The 17,272-nt window shown below is 45.0% G+C and overlaps 1 protein-coding gene across 6 annotated transcripts in view; it reads right to left on the bottom strand.

The window, feature by feature from the left end:
- LOC146859432 (beta-galactosidase-like) overlaps window positions 1-17,272 on the bottom strand; it is a 356,754-nt gene that overhangs the window by 97,908 nt on the left and 241,574 nt on the right. For all 6 annotated transcript variants that reach the window (XM_085650133.1, XM_085650132.1, XM_085650130.1 and 3 more), the window contains one exon: window positions 6,778-6,818. In XM_085650133.1, the coding sequence (XP_085506259.1) occupies window positions 6,778-6,818 (41 nt within the window). The remainder of the gene's footprint in view (window positions 1-6,777; window positions 6,819-17,272) is intronic.

The following is a 17,272-nucleotide window of genomic DNA, read 5'->3' as shown; positions in this document are numbered from 1 at the left end:
TTTAATTAATCAATATTAATTAACAAACAATTGATAAATAATTATTGATAAATTAATTCCCACAATTAACACTAAATTAAAAATGAATAAATATGAATATATAAAAACTATTATTAAATGCATTAAAATTAAATTACTTCCCACTCTATTCCCCTATAAACCCACAACCCGCTCCTACATAAATAACACAATTAACAGAATTACCAATTAATTAATAATTAACAATTAATAAATTAATTTCCACAATTAACACTGTAAAACCTGAATTATATAAATACTAATAAAAAATATTAAATTATAATTAAATTACTTTTCCACCCTATTCCCCTATAAACCCACAACCCGCTCCTAAAAAACATAACACAATTAACATAATTATCAATTCATTATTTTAAATTAAGTAAATAATTAATCAAAAATTAATTCCAACAACACTATAAAATCTAAATAAAATAAATACTAATTAATAAAAAATATTACTTTATTATGATAAAATTACTTCTCACCCTATTCCCCTATAAACCAACAACCAGCTACAGAACTATAAAACACAAAATGTAATTAACATAAAATTAATCACTACAAAAAATTTAACACATATTAAAAAACAAAATCAATACTTATACAAAAAAATGACATCACATACTTTAAGAATACATACTAAAATACATAACACTAATATAAAAATCGATATTTTAAACAACAATATTTTAACAAACAATATTACTAACTTCGATATTTTGAAAAATGATATTTCTTACATTAATGTTGATATTCTGGACCACAATATTCTTGCTCTCGATATTCCTGTAGGACGATATTTCAAACTTGATATTTTTGTATATGGATATTTGAAACTCAATATTCAGTCTGTGCACCATAAGCCTTGTAAGGACAGTGTTATGATTCCATTCTGGAGCAGGGGGAATTCTTGGTGGTATTACCCTTTTCAAGCCTTCCATGAAGGCTTTGATCACTGAAATTTTAAATAGTGATAAATGCTGTCTGTTCTTCAAATACGCAGCTACCACTGCAAGGTGGAAACAAATAGATGTATAAGCCAGTCCCGTTTACTGTAAGTGTAACAGGTAAAAGATAATATTTTGTATAGAAGCATCTAGAGGATTGATTTTGTTGTTATTACAGTAGACAACAAATCTTTTACACTTTGCTGCATAACACGCTCTGGTAGTAGGCTTTCTTGCTTCTTTTAGAATAGTCAGTCTGGTGGTAGATTTAAATAGCCAAACTCTATGACTTCAGGAGCCAGATCGCGAAGTTCAGTTCTTTGGGATTTGGATGTCTGATTTCTCCATGGTTCTGCATGAGGAGCCTGGAGGTGAGATGCAGCTTTTGATATGGAACTACTGACAGCTCTAACAGGGTGGTTGGTGTACCATGGTTGACGGGCCCATGTGGGAGATACTAGAATTAGTGAGAGGGATGTTTGCCTGAGCTTCTGAACCTGTAACGCCCTGAACGTCTCAGGATCGTTTAACAGACACGACAATGAGGACGCAACCACTTTTGAAGGGTTAGTTCTTTTAATGAAGGCAAATAAAATACAAAGAACAAACAAAAGTTATAGTCACTGGAATCCTCCAGGCTAAGTACGTTACCAGCCCACAGCACGGATGGTCCTAACCGTCCTCTGCATATACGCCGATCCCGGCGTATGCCAACAGAGGGCAGAAATGAAATGGCCGACAATGCCAATCGGTAGGCTGTGAGGGGCACGAAGAGTGTTGGGGAGAATCGAGGAGTCAGGGAAACACCCAGCCGGGGTCTCTACCTGAAGGGAGCAGCCGCTCAACCTCTTCCTCAGACTGCACCGGGACGCGGAGTCACCTCCTGGTGATGCGTCACCGATACCCCAATCACAAGCAAGAAGACTGAACCGAGAGCAGCCGCTCGATCGATCCTGTGGACTTCCGAGTCTGTAACGCGGCAAACACCTCCTGGTGTGCGTTACAGCTGGCAGTCCCTGTGTCTCTGGTCGGACTGGAAGTTACGACTCCAACCAGCAAAAGCGCCACTGCGCTTGGACTCAGCCGAGTCAAAAAGCGAAGCTCAATGGTTGACCGGTAGAGCTTCCGGGTCCTTCACAGGTGACGATGGGGCAAGACACGGCCCAGGGAGTAACGACTCGACCTACCTCCGTTCTTGCCTTACTGGAGCACCACTCCGGAACACTGCTCTTCACGAAGCAGGTACGTCGGTGTAAACACAATATCCGACAGCCTTGTACCTCCCGGTTCCTCCCTTTATAGGGCGTGTTTTCCTTGAGTTATATAACAGCTCTCCTGTTTACATAAGGGCGTGTTTCCCTTGAGTTATGTAACAGCTCTCCTGTTTACATAAGGGCGTGTTTCCCTTGAGTTATGTAACAGCTCTCCTGTTTACATTAGGGCGTGTTTCCCTTGAGTTATGTAACAGCTCTCCTGTTTACATAAGGGCGTGTTTCCCTTGAGTTATGTAACAGCTCTCCTGTTTACATAACCTCTCAACCGCTAAGCATCCTGGGAGATGTAGTCCGTTTTCGCTGGTTACCGTTTTCCTCCCCTCGTATGACAGGAATTCTTGACAGAACCAGACATGGAATGAGTGGGAGAGGCAGAAAAGCATAGGCAAATATCTCTGACCAGTTCATCTATAGGGCATGTGTGGGAACCTGGAGCTGAAGTTTGGGCATTTTGCATTGTCGACTGTGGCAAACTTCTATTTGTGGGAATCCCCATTGTTGGAAGTATGGAAGGAGAACTTGGGGATGAAGTTCCCACTCAAAAATTAGCTGCCTCTTACTGCTGAGAAGGTTGGCAATCTGATTGTTTACTCCTGGGAGGTGCTCTGCCAGAAGATAAATCCTGTGATGGATTGCCCAAATCCATATGGCTTGAGAGAGGCGTGACAGTTGGAGAGAGTGTGTCCCCCTTGCTTTTGCACATAATACATTGCTGTCATGTTGTCCGTCCGGACTAGGACAGCTTCGCCTCTCAGGTGAATTTGAAAAGCTTTGATCGCTAGAAACACTGCTAGAAGCTCTAGATAGTTGATGTGGAGGCTTTTGTGTTTGTTGCTCCACAGGCCTTGTATTGTATAATCTTGGAGATGAGCACCCCAACCTGTTAGAGAAGCGTCTGCTGTGAGCACGATCTGTGGAATAGGGTCTATGAAAGGCCGTCCTTTTGATACATTTTGTGGGTTCCAACACTGCAGAGAGTGATGGGTGCAGCCGTCTACCAACACTAGATCTGTTAATCGACCCTGCGACTGATTCCACTGACATGCTAAGCACTCTTGTACAGGACGCATGTGGAGCACAATTGCTATGCAAGACGCCATCATTCCCGGCAGTTGCATGAACACTCTGGCTGGTAATGTTTGGTTGGATTGAAACTGTAGTTTCATAGGCTGAATGTTTTGAATTCTGGCTACATTGGGAGAGGCTAGAGTTTTGATAGTGTCTAGAGTGGCCCCTAGGTAACATTGCATCTGTGAAGGATGCAGGTGAGATTTCTGTGCATTGACTGTAAAGCCCAGTTGATGAAGTAGATCTATTGTGATCGGAGTGTGACGCAGACAGTTTTGGTAAGTGCTGGCTTTGAGAGCCGGTCGTCTAGGTAGGGGGAAGACGTGAATACGTTGTCTTCTGAGATGAGATGAGCTGCGACTACTGCCAGGCATTTGGTAAACATTTGGTAAACACTCTGGGAGCAGAAGTCACTCCAAACTGGAGTACATTGAACTGATAATGCTTGCCTGCTCTCACAAATCGGAGATTTTTGCAATGAGCTGGATGTATTGGAATAAGAAAATATGTGTCTTTTAAGTCTAGAGTAGACATAAAATCTCCCTTCTGTAAAAGTGAAAGTACCCGTTGAAGGGTTACCATGTGAAAGTGCTCTCACAGTATATATTGGTTTAATTAGATCTAGAATAGGTCTTAAGGAGCCGCCCTTTTTGGGAATCAGAAAATAGAGGGAGTAAGCCCCTGAGTCATGTTACTGTACTGGAACTGGTTCTATGGCTCCTTTTAATAAGAGTGATGGCACATCCTGTTCGAGCACTGCAAATGGTCTGGAGACAATTTGTGAGAGCGAAGTGGAATGTTTGGAGGTTGTTATAGATTGCCAAATGGGGAGAAATTGTTGAAGTCTTCCTCCGACAGGAGTGGTATGGTCGGAGTGAAGCGTGGGAAGTCACTGCTTATTAGAGGAAGGGGAGTTACGGGGTATGGTGCCCTTCCCCTGTCTTTAGAGTTGTTTCCTCTATATCCACCTCGAAAAAAGCCTCTTGAGGGAGAGGACTGGTAGTTACCTTTGTAGGTGGAGGTGTTCTGGTCTGAGGGTGTGGGTTTGGACACTGCTCAGTTAAAGGACCGACGAAAGGAGCCTCTGTTTGAAGGGGACTGGAGCGCTCCCATGGACTTAGCCACTTCAGTGTCCTTTTCCATTTTCTCAAGCGTCTGATCGACCTCAGGACCAAAGAGATTTTCTTTGTCAAAGGGTGCATTTAAAATAAAATGTTGGACGTCGGGCTTAAACCCGGAAATCCTTAACCAAGCTTCTTCTGAGTAAGATGCTAGTGTTGACCTCTCTAGCTGCGGTATCAGCAGCATTTAGAGCACATCTTATTTATGAATTGGAAATTATTTTTCCTTAATTTACTAAATCTTGCGCTTTTGCTTTATGTCCATCTGGGAGATATTGGAGCAATTGCTCCATTTCATCCCAGTGCACCCTGTCATATCTGGCCAAAAGGCTTTGCGTGTTTGCAATGCGCCAGTGATTGGAAGCTTGAGCAGCTATGCGTTTGCAAGAAGCATTTATTAAGCTTGGATTCTTTGTCTGAGGGAGGAGCATCCCGTGAGATTTGGGAATTAGCTCATTTGCGGGCATTGGACACTGCCAGTGAGTCTAGTGGCAAAAAAAAATATTGGATCTGTTGGGGAGGCTTTATATTTTTTTGTTGACTCTAGGAGTCAATATGCGTGCATGCACAGGATCTTTAAAAATGTCGTCAGAGTGTCTCATCATACCTTTAAGCATAGGAAGTGTTTGAGTAGATCTGTGTATGGATCTCAATGTCTCAAACCAAAAATCCTCTTCTAAGGATTCTTTGTGCAGTACCCTCCCATGGTATTCTGCAGCCCTGTTAATGAGTTCCTGATAAGATACATTGTCATCAGGTGGAGATGGCTTGGCAGGGTAAAGGTCTGGATAGTTGTCTAATGGAGTGTCATTTGTGTAATCCTTTCATCATCTTCATCATCCCTGTCATGCTGAGATTGTGGAGAATCCTGAGGTGTGATGTGCAAAGGATGTAAAGTCGGGGAAGAGGGTGGTGGAGGGGATCCTGGTGGTGGATGAAGAGGGCTGGTACCAACAGTCTTCTTTTTTAAAGGGATCTTGTAATGACAGCCTTCCTCAGGAAGCTTGTGTTCACGAGGCAGCTCGGTATGAATATGACCTGTTTCTGGGCTTATATAAAGTCTCTTCTGTTTGGGATCCATTTTGGGTGGAACAAAGTCTAAAATTGGATTTAAAGGGAAATCTTTCAGTTTCGGCGCTGGTGTTTTCGGTGCCGATATGGCCTGGCCTTTGGGTGCGGAAGATTTCGGCTCCGAAGGCGGTTTATTTTTCAGCATGGAAGATTTCGGTTCCGAGACGGATTTTGACTTGGAACCGAAAGGCTTTGGTTCCAAAGAGGGTTTGTGTTGAATTGGTCCCGAGCCGGAAGGCTTGACTGGGTGTTTTGGAGCTGATCTGGAAGGCAGGGCGTCGGAAACATCATCTCAGTGCCGACCTTGGCAAGATGGCAGAGGTGGTGCAGCAGCCTTAGTTTTTTTGTGAGTGAGTTGATGGCAAGGGGTCTTCTGTACTCATGTCACCTTGTCCATGCGGAAGTTCTTCGGTGTCGAGGTCTATCTGGAGCTCCGAATCCGACTCCAACACAGAGATGGCCTAATCCTCCTCCAGCGCTGATAACACCAATATCTTCTTGACCAGCCTCTTTACCGAAGATATCCAGCGTGTCTTCAATGCTTTGCAGCTGCATCTCTCGACGTCGAGTCCGACAATTGCAAAGGGTTTTCTTCGACCGAAATGATCTGCAAGCATTGCAGTCTTCTTCTTTGTGCTCCAGAGACTAGCACAAGTTACACACCTGGTGTGAATCAGTGCGCGGATACTTTGCGTGACAATGAGGGCAGAATTTGAACCGTGTCCGTTCCATCGACGGAGAGATGGACCGACACGGTTAAGTTCGATGGCCGTCCACAAAGCTTTCCGATCGAAAAGTAGAATTTGTTGACCGAAACAATATGCGGAGAGGTGAAAAACGCGTCCGAAACAATACCGTGGAGGATAGATAGCACTGCGCACCGAGGGGAACCCAAAAAACGGTTTCGAACCGGAGTGCAGCGATACACGACCGAACCCAATGGCAGAAAAAATCTATCTAACAATGGAGTCAATGCCCATGCACATTGTCACTGAAAGGAGGAGTCACCTTACCTCGTGAATAGGAAATTCTTCTTCGAAGAAATCCAACTTGCAAAAATCCGGACCCAACACTAGATGACAGGAGTATGTGGATCTACAGCACACATACCTCAAACATAATATTATATTACATGTTTGAGTGCTTTTATTGTACAAAATGCAGTGATAAAGAAACCTACATTTTACAGGCAACCCTGAAATATGGAAAATACTATGACCAGACTGTGTATAGCATCTAGATGAAACAATATGGACATCCAGGCTTCAAACTCACCACTCCAATAGCCAAAGTTGGTGCCACCTTCAAACATGTACCTGAAAGAAAGAAGATTTATCAGCTTAGTCACAGAAATGTCAAAGACCCAAAGGTTCACAGGAGAGTAAGCATGTCTATAGTAGGCACTACTTCATTGCCACAGGGGCAGTGGTGTGACCACAGAGGCCCGGCACATGATCATATCTAGCACACATCTAGGAGTCAACTGAAGGAGGAGGGAGCGCTTAGTGTAAGGGTTGAAATGCCAGCCTATCTGAGGTAGTTTTCCTTGAAGACTTATTGCAGTTGCCTCCTGAATTGTAGCACACAATCGTAACTCACTGTCAGGATCAAGGAAATAATCACAAGAATTAGCAGGCACATTCTGAAGTCCAGGGGCAATGCGATGTTTACAGAGACCCAGGAAATCTAGGTTTATAAGAAAACCCTGTGATTTAAGGGTGGCTGGGTCAATTTATCATCTACACAGGAAGGTGCCTATGGCAAGTAATTTCACATCATTTTAAAATGATTTGAAAGTGACTACCCGTATAGATCAAACTACAAGGACAGAACTTATTTAGGACTCGTACCAACCATACTCACTCCAACGCTCCAGTGAGTTCATTTATATTGGTATTTTGTAAAGAACCTTTGAATGACAGAAGATTTATAGAATACCGATTGAATTTTTAAAAACACAGCAACAGAATGTATATGTGCAACAACCCAATGCAAAACTATGATTTTGAGGTAAAACATCACCTTTCACAAATATAAATTCGATATTTTAACGTGATTAACATTGCATGTTAAATTAATAGCAATGTCAGAAAATGACAGGGCAATTATGTTATGATTGTTGATTACCGTTTCAACCTCTCTTTTAGGGTGTCTTCTTCAACACATCAATTTAAGAATGCACTATTGCAATCCACTTGTGGAAATCAAAAATAATTGTGTTAGCATGAGCTGAAGCCATCTTGTTTGTAGCATCCATTTTGTCAGCTATATAATTCTTCCGCCTTCACTGTTGCTTGTCTTCCTATTCTGCTTGTGTTATCAGCTTTAGTTAACTCCTTCTGTACTGAGCCAAAGCAATGTATGAGAAAAGGCCTGTAGCTGCTAGAATGCACCTGGCTAAAGATGCAACTGCCGATCACTCTTTGCTACTGTAAGCAGTTCTCTTCCCCCTCCCACTTTGCTAAGTGATCTCCATCTGCCCATGTTTGTCGGTAGTTATTCCTGTGTATGCTTGTACCTTCTATTTGTAACTACATGCCTACAGTGCAGAAAAAGTTGTATACAAGGGCTGTGTTCTGTGACTACAGTGTACTACCTCAGGCAGCACTTGATGGTACTGTGTGGATGTAGTCCCAGTCATGAGTGATTAATAAACTTGTTCTTTGAATTACAGCTTCAGTGCCAATCTCTATTTTGTTGGTCTAAGGACTCGTGGACAGAGAATGGTGTCCACGGAGGAAGTGACCGTAACTTCTATAGGCAATGTGCTCATTGAAAGCACATTTCCACACACTACTATAAATCCACTAGCATTCAGACCGTGATCATCAGATGCTAAAAGGTAGAAGAATCAACAGCCAGCTCAAACACTTGGTGGGTGAGGAGGTGTGCTCACAGCATTATTGCAGCATATATTGAAGACAGTCATCAATTAATCACTGCGTGCACTGATTGTGGCATGTGTGGCTTCACTATGTATAAATGGACTGGCGGGTGCTGGGGTTCATTGCAGGGAAGACGAAGGGGACGGGCACCATTTAGTGGAGCTTTGCATTCTGCCAGACACACTAGTCTGAAGGTAATCTCCTGATCCACGACCTTTAAAATTTAAATAGGCTTCCTGGTGTAAGGAAGAGCAGGACTCCAACATGGCCAATATCCCTGACTGAGCTATGAAAGTGGGAAACGCACAAGCACTTCCTGTAAAGAGGGTGGATAAGTGGCCACACGGCCTACAAGGACAAAGAGAGCGCGAGAAGGAGAGAGCGCGAGAAGGAGGAAGCGCACAAGGACAGCTTCGAGTCGGATGCCAGAGAGAAAGGAGACGCGAGCGTTTGGAAGACGGAGGAAGTGACCGTAACTTCTATAGGCAATGAAACGGAGGAATTCCCTGCCGGAGTCCAACCCCGTGCTGAGGATCCTGCTGGGGAAGTGCTGGAGTGCCCCGAGGAGACCAGAGCAGAGGACACCGGAAAGGAGCTGCTGTGAGGTGTCAGCTACAGCCCCAGCGGCTCAGGGAGTGAGACGGACGCCTCAGCTTCCAACACTACGACCCAGGGGATGGGCTTAGAGACTAATCTGGACTTACTTCCATCTATTTTTTTTTTTTACTGTACCCAATAAAACTATACTCACCATGCCAACCAAACAGTGTGTGGAACATCTCTATACACTACTACAAAGGTGTCAGAAGTCAGATTTCCCCCTTTTTGTGTTGAATCATAACACAACCCGTGCTTATCGAAGGAATAATATCCCAGTTAGCGGAAGGCCACAGACATTTACAGTTAGTGCTAGAGCTCAGATGGCCCAAAGAGACCAAGAGGTGTTACAAGAGGCCTTAAAAAGCTAAACTGAACTTATCAGCAATTACCAACAGGTGCAAGATACTGCCATTGTAAGACCTCACTAGAGGAGTGATTCATACAGACAACAAACCACAGGTAAATCCCCAAACCCTCCTAATCCCTTGACCATACCTAGTAGCCAGGGCTCACAATGTTATATCTGCGCGGAGTGGGGACATATTGCCAGACAATGCCCACACAAAACACCCGCGGCTGAACCTATGGAGGTGGGGTATACTAGAGGACACGTATATGTTACAGGAAAACCCCTAGGTCTATATCGGAAGAAAGTGTAGGTGAATGGGAAAGCCCAACAAGCCATCTTAGATACGGGATGCCGTTTTACCGTTGTAAACCGGAAATTAATAAAACACCAAATACGGGAGGGTGAACAGGTGCGTGTCACCTGTGTACATGGGGACTCAAAGACCTATCCAGTAGGCAAAGTCTTACTTGATGTAGAGAACGACCCTCACCTAAGAAAGGTCGGAGTAGTACCTTCCTTGCCAGAGTCGATAATAATAGGCACGGACTATCTTCAATTCGAACACTATTTAGAAAGCACTAAAAGCTCCACTTTATCATGGTTACAGGAAGCTCCCTTTAGCAGGAGTGAGATAGAAAGAACAGAAAAAGGCGAAAGGAGACGGAAATCAAAACAATAGAAAAGAAAAGCAAAAAGACCATAAACTAATGTACGGATGTCACAGCCTGCTTTTGTCCTCTCAACCTCAGGAAGAAGCAGGACCACCCAGACGCGTTTTCGGGCTGCCCAAAGTGATGATGGCACCCTAAGACATGCCTTGGAAAGAGCACAAAAACAAGAGCCAGAGCGGGTAGGACCCTATTTATTTGTTAAAAAGGGATTACTGTTCAGAGCTGTGATAGAGGAAACACGTCAAAGTATTCAGTCATTGGTTCCCACTTCTTTTAGAGAACAGGTGTTACACCTCGCTCACAACCAAATGGGAGGGGGTCATTATGGACAGGACAACACCCTTAAATTCCTAACAGAAATTTTTTACTGGCCAGGGGTTTATAGGGATGTCACCAGACATTGTGTTTCATGTGTAAGGTGCCAATATAAGAATTCTGCCAATGTGAAGAGAGCCCCTTTACTTCCTCTCCCCATAACTGACGTCCCCTTCAAGAGAGTCGGTATAGACCTAGTGGGACCTCTTTCCCCCTGTGCAAGGGGCCACCAATATATATATAATAATGTACTAGGAGGAGAACAAGCATTACATAATTGAGTATATCAGACAACCCTGAGCTTTACAGTTGTTAGACCAAAAAGAGCGTAGTCAGAGGGGCATTGAGAAAACAGATGAGTCATGGCCATTTAAGGCAAGAACTTGTTACTTAGGATTATTTTTACTGCATGTTTAAAGGCAGCTGTGTAGGGGATTCTGCGGACTTCCGGTGGGAGAGAATTCTACCCCCTGCAGATAGCTCTAGCTTTTGAGCCAGATAACATGGGGTCTTAAAATGGAGGGCCTTGTGAGTCAGCAGGCAATCTTTAGCTGTATTCTTGCTTCATAGGGTAACCAGTTTAGAGATCTTAGTAATCAATCTGGCAGCGGCATTCAAGGAAGCCCTATGTGGGGCCAAGGTATATTTGAGGAGGCCAAAGACCGTAGCACTGCCATAATCTAGCCTCTGTAGGACAAGCGCTTGAACCACCTGCTTGAAGTTATCTTGTGGAAGGAATAGTTTCAGATTTCTAAGAATCCTCATCTGGTGGTTAGCACCCTTGTACATCTTACTAATAAGATTCTTCATGTTCAAGTGCGTGTCCAGGGTGATTCCGAGAGATTTAGCTGAGTAAATGATGTGAGGAGAGCAATTAAAGGCAGTGAGGTGTTTCAACCAGAGGTAAATCTTAGGGGTGTGATTAGGAGGAGATATGAGAAGGAATTATGTTTTAGCAGTGTTGAGCAGGAGGTGGTACTCAGTTAGCCAGTTTTGGGTTTTCGTCAGGGTAGAGTTAAGTGAGGTGAAGTCTTCAGAGGAGGTGATTTTCAGGTAAAGTTGTGTGTCATCCGCATATATATGAAAAAGAATGTTCATAGAGTTTAGTGCATTCACCAACGGTTCCAAGTAAATATTACAAGAGTATGGGAGAAAGGGCAGACCCTTGTGGGACCACCATGGAGACCGTAGAGGGCTGGGACAGGAATTGATTCAGCTCGACTCTTTGGGATCTATTGTGAAGGATGGACGAAAACCATTGCAAAATCAGACCAGAAAAGGCCCATCCTGTGTTCCAGAATGGCTAAGAGGTTGTCGTGATTAACCATGTTGAATGCAGAGGAAAGGTCAAGGAGGATTAGGAGGCAGGATTCGTTTTGGTCTAGCATTTTTAAAATGTCATCAATAATGTGAGTGAGCGCCGATTCACTGCTGTGGCCACTCCGAAAACCAGATTGATGTTGATCCAAGAGTTAGAAATTCTCAATGTGAGTGCAAATTTGCAATTGGACGCACTTTTCTAGGAGCTGAGCCAGAGTGGGGATGTTGGAGATGGGACGAAAGTTGTTGAGATCAGTTCTGTCTGCATTAGGTTTTTTAAGAACGGGTGATACCTGAGCTGCTTTTAGACATTCGGGGATCTTGCCTTGTGACAATGAAGGATAGGAATATGCTACTTACCAGTATGCATCTGTTCTTGGTATGTAGAGCTGCAGAGTCACACACTGAGGATAAGATCGCCATCTGGTGTTGGGCTCGGATGATTGCAGGTTGTTGTCGTCTTCGGAAGAAGCCTTTGGTCACGAGGTTGGTGACTCCTCCCCTGGACAACAGTGCGCATGGGCATCCACTCCATCGTCAGATTGTTTTTTCGCCATGAAGGGAAAAGATGGAGTGTATAGGAATGAAAGAAGGATGTCCATGTGTAATGTCTAAGTAAGACGGATGCTGGAACAGATACAGGTCCCGGGGAGGCGGGCGGGCGTGTGTGACTCTGCAGCTCTACATGCCAAGAACAGATGCATACTGGTAAGTAGCATATTCCGTTCGAGGCATATGAGCTGCAGATCACACACTGAGGATAGATTGTATAGCAGTGCTTCCCCTTAGCGGTGGTCGCCTGTATCCGTTGCAGCAGTTTGAAATAAAGTTTTTAGGACAGCCTGGCCCACAGAGGCCTGTTGTTTGGCTTGCACATCAACACAGTAGTGTTTAGTGAAGGTATGCGTGGTAGACCACGTGGCTGCCTTGCAAATGTCTTCTAGGGGAATGTTACCTAAGAAGGCCATAGAAGCCCCTATTTGACACGTGGAGTGCGCCCTAGGGGGAACTGGAAGTGTACGTTTAGCCTTTTGGTAGCATATTTGGATGCATTTAACTATCCACCGGGCTATACCAGATTTGGAGATGGGATTGCCTTTATGTGGTGGTGCGAAAGCAACAAAGAGTTGTTTTGTCTTTCGAAAAGGTTTCGTCCTGTCGATGTAATAAAGCAAGGCTCTTTTGACATCTAAGGTGTGTAGGGCCCTTTCAGCTACGGAGTCTGGGTTTGGGAAGAAGACTGGTAGCTCTACTGATTGGTTAAGGTGGAAAGGGGAAATCACTTTTGGGAGAAATTTAGGGTTTGTCCTAAGAACCACTTTGTTACGGTGTAGTTGTAAGAAAGGTTCCTCTAGTGTAAGGGCTTGTATTTCACTTACTCTTCGTAGGGAAGTGATTGCGACAAGGAAAGCTACCATCCATGTTAGGAATTGTAATTCACATTTGTGCATCGGTTCAAATGGGGGACCCATAAGTCTTGTTAGAACCACATTGAGATTCCACACTGGGGAAGGTGGTAATCTTGGGGGAAGAATTCTTTTGAGACCTTCCATAAACGCTTTGATGGCTGGTACCCTAAAAAGGGACAGGTGTTGCTTATTTTGCAAGTAGGCTGCTAAGGCTGCTAGGTGTAAACGTATTGAGGAATACGCTAGATTGCATCTTTGGAAGTGTAGTAGATAGCAAATGATGTTTTGGATGGAAGCATCTAATGGGTGTATGTCATTATTAGCGCAATAGATGGCAAATCGTTTCCATTTCGCGGCATAACACGCTCTAGAAGTAGGTCGTCTGGCTTCCTTTATGACATTCATACAGTCTGGAGGAAGATTGAGGTATCCGAACTCTAAGACCTCAGGAGCCAGATCGCTAGGTTCAGTGTTTGAGGATCTGGGTGTCTGATTTCTCCATGGTTCTGGGTTAATAGATCCGGGGAGAGGCGTAGCCTTTGATGTGGAACTAAAGATAGTTCCAGAAGTGTGGTGAACCACGGTTGACGTGCCCAAGTGGGAGCTACTAGTATTAGTGTTAGCGACTGTTGTTTCAGTTTGCGTACCACAAATGGAACTAGTGGGAGAGGCGGAAAAGCGTACGCAAATCTGCCTGACCAGTTCATCCATAGGGCATTGCCCTTCGACTGTGGGTGTGGAAACCTGGCGGCGAAGGTTGGGCATTTTGTGTTTTCGGGAGTGGCGAACAGGTCTATGTCTGGTTGTCCCCATTTTTGGAAGAAGGGGAGTAGAACCTTGGGGTGTAATTCCCATTCGTGGATCTGCTGTGTGTGGCGACTCAGGAGGTCGGCCACTTGGTTGTGGATCCCTGGGAGATGTTCTGCTAACAGGTAGATGTTTTGGGGAATTGCCCATCTCCAGATTTGCTGTGCCAGTTGGGACAGTTGGAGAGAATGTGTCCCTCCCTGTTTCTGTATATAATACATTGTCGTCATGTTGTCTGTGCGTATGAGGACAGTTTTGTTCTTTAGGTGTACTTGAAAAGATTTTAGTGCTAGGAACACTGCTAAGAGTTCCAGGTGGTTGATGTGGAGCAGTTTTTGTTGACTGGTCCATCTGCCCTGAGTGGTATGGTGAAGGAGGTGGGCTCCCCACCCCGTGAGAGATGCGTCGGTAGTTAGCACAACTTGTGGAAGAGGCTCTAAGAACGGTCGCCCTTTGGACAGGTTGATGGTGTTCCACCATTTCAGTGAGCGAAGTGAGCGACTGTCCACCAACACCAGATCGGTAAGTTGTCCGTGAGCTTGGTTCCACTGTTGTGCTAAACATTCCTGTAAGGGACGCATTTGAAGTCGTGCGTGTGGGACTATGGAGATGCATGACGCCATCATGCCTAGGAGCTGCATGAACACTCTTGCTGGAAGAGATGGATGAGTTTGAAATTGAGAGATGAGATTTTGTATACTGGCTATCCTGGCAGTGCTGGGATAAGCAATGGCTTTGGATGTATCTATGGTTGCTCCTAGATACTGATGTAAGTGGGAAGGTTGTAGGTGGGATTTGGGGTAGTTGATAGTGAATCCCAAATCGTGGAGAGTTTGAATCGTGCGATGAGTGTGGAATCCCAAATTGTGGAGAGTTTGAATCGTGCGATGAGTGTGGAAAACGCATTTTTGGTATGTATTGGCTTTTATGAGCCAATCGCCCAGATAGGGGAAGACATAGATCTGTTGTCTTCTGAGGTGCGCTGCCACGACTGCTAGGCACTTGGTGAACACTCTGGGTGCCGTTGTTACTCCGAATGGGAGAACTGTAAATTGATAGTGTTGCCCATCTACCACAAATCGTAGATATTTTCTGTGAGCGGGATGCATAGGGATGTGAAAGTATGCGTCCTTGAGGTCTAATGTGGCAAGGAAGTCTCCCTGTTGTAAAAGTGGGAGGACTTGTTGAAGGGTGGTCATATGAAAATGATCCGAATGTATATACTGGTTTAGTAGTCTGAGATCCAGTATGGGCCTTAGTGTTTTGTCCTTTTTGGGAATGAGGAAGTATAGAGAATATACCCCTTTTCCCTGATGTTGAAGGGGGACTGGTTCTATCGCATGTTTTTGTAACAGGGATTGAACTTCTTGTTTGAGGAGAGAGAGATGATGTGAGGACATTGGACGTTGTTTGGGCGGTATGTTTGGGGGGGATTGTATGAGTTCGAGGCAGTAGCCAGACTGGATAATTTGTCTTACCCACCTGTCTGTGGTGATGGAAGTCCATACAGGTAGGAATTGTTGGAGCCGCCCCCCGACTGGAGTGGAATGGTCTGGGGGGAGTGGTGGCAAGTCACTGTTTAGTGGCTGGGGAGGTGCGGGTGTTATTGTTGTTTCCCCGCCCTCGACCTTTGTTATTGTTTCCCCGATAACCTCCACGGAAATATCCTTTGTTAGGGGATGTTTGTCCCGAATTTTTAAAGGTGGATGTGGTCTCAGTTCCCGTGTTTTTGGAGCCTCCTCTGTAAAAGGAGCGACAAAAGGAACCCCGGTTTTGAGGAGACTGCAGTGCTCCCATAGACTTGGCAGTTTCGTTATCCTTTTTCATTTTCTCCAATGCAGTATCCACTGCAGGGCCAAATAACTGCTCTTGGTTGAAAGGTTGAGCTAGAATTGCGGTTTGAACCTCCGGTTTAAAACCGGAAATACGGAGCCAGGCATGTCGTCTGAGTAAGACGCTAGTATTGACCGCTCTAGAGGCAGTATCTGCCGCATCTAAGGCGCATTTAATGGAGGCATTAGATATTAATTTGCCTTCTTGGATGAGGTCAGAGGCCTGGGACTTAAAGGGTTCAGGCAGATGTTGCATAAGGTCCTCAAGTTGGTCATAATGCGCCCTATCATACCTGGCTAACAGGGCCTGGGTATTCGCAATACGCCAATGGTTAGCCGCCTGCGCGGCGACCAGTTTGCCTGAGGCTTCTAAAAGCTTAGACTCTTTGTCTGGGAGAGGCGTTTCTCCAGTTGTCTGTGAGTTAACGCGCTTCCTGGCATTTGATACGACTAAGGAGTCTAAAGGGAGCTGGGCCTTAATGTATGCAGGGTCTTGCGGGGCTGGTCGGTACTTTTTTTCGATGCGTGGGTTGAGAACCCTAGCTCGAACAGGGTCTTTAAAGACTTCAGTAGCATGCTTTATAACCCCTTTGATCATGGGCAGTATGTGAACAGTCTTTTGTGACTGCTCAAAGGTATCAAGGAGAAAGTCCTCTTCAAGGGCGTCTGTGTGCATTAGGACGCCGTGGAATGTTGCTGCCCTATTTATAAGTTGGCCAAACCCTAGGTGGTCATCAGGAGGGGAGGGCTTGGAGGGGTAGGTAGTGGGGTCAGGCATGTCAGGTATAGGATAAGACCAGTCATCTACGGGTGCTGGGTCTGGGAACGTAAAAGGGTCGTTTGGATCAACAGGATCATTAAATAAATCAGGGTCCGCCCCTCCCCCCAAGTCATCATTATCATCCTGTGGAGGAGGTGAATGATAGGGAGATGGTAAAGGTAAAGGTAAAGGAGAAGGAGGAGGAGGAGGGGGGGGACGGGTTAGGAGGTAATAAAGGAGAGGAAGGACGAAGTGGTGAAGTAGCACAGTCCTTCTTCCGTATGGGAGCTGGAGGTGGTGTGATGTCCAGCTTCCGTTTCTTGTATGGGACAGCAGTCACATGTCCGGTTTCTGGATTGATGTAGATCCGCTTTTGATTAGGATCTGGGCGAAAAAGTTCATCTGGCTCCGAAGGCGGTGGTGGTGATGACCGTTTCGGGTCTTTATGAACTTTTTTCGGTGTGGACGGAGTTTTCGGTACCGATGGAGTTTTCGGTGTCGAAAGAGGTTTCGGCGTCAATGGATTTTTCGGCGTCGATGGAATCTTCGGTGCCGATGGTTTTTTCGGTGCCGAAGGAAATTTCGGTGCCGAGGGACTTTTCGGCATCGATGTCGAAGAACGTTTCGGCGCCGGTGGAGACTTCGGTGCCGAGGAACGTTTTGGTGCCGAAGGAGATTTCGGTCTTGGAGCCTGTTTTGGTGCCGACAGTGGAGTTTTCGGTGCCGAAGGTGTTATAGGCACAATCACATGAGGTTTGCTCGATCCCGAGCCACCTACAGGCTTAGATGTCTTCGGAGCCGGGCCCGAGGGCGGGGCTTCTG

This window comes from Triturus cristatus, chromosome 3_2 (assembly GCF_964204655.1).
Source record: "Triturus cristatus chromosome 3_2, aTriCri1.1, whole genome shotgun sequence".
NCBI classification, from domain to species: Eukaryota; Metazoa; Chordata; class Amphibia; order Caudata; family Salamandridae; genus Triturus; species Triturus cristatus.
The sequence above is the reverse complement of the archived record's forward strand: the minus strand, read 5'-3'. Positions and strand labels throughout refer to the sequence as shown.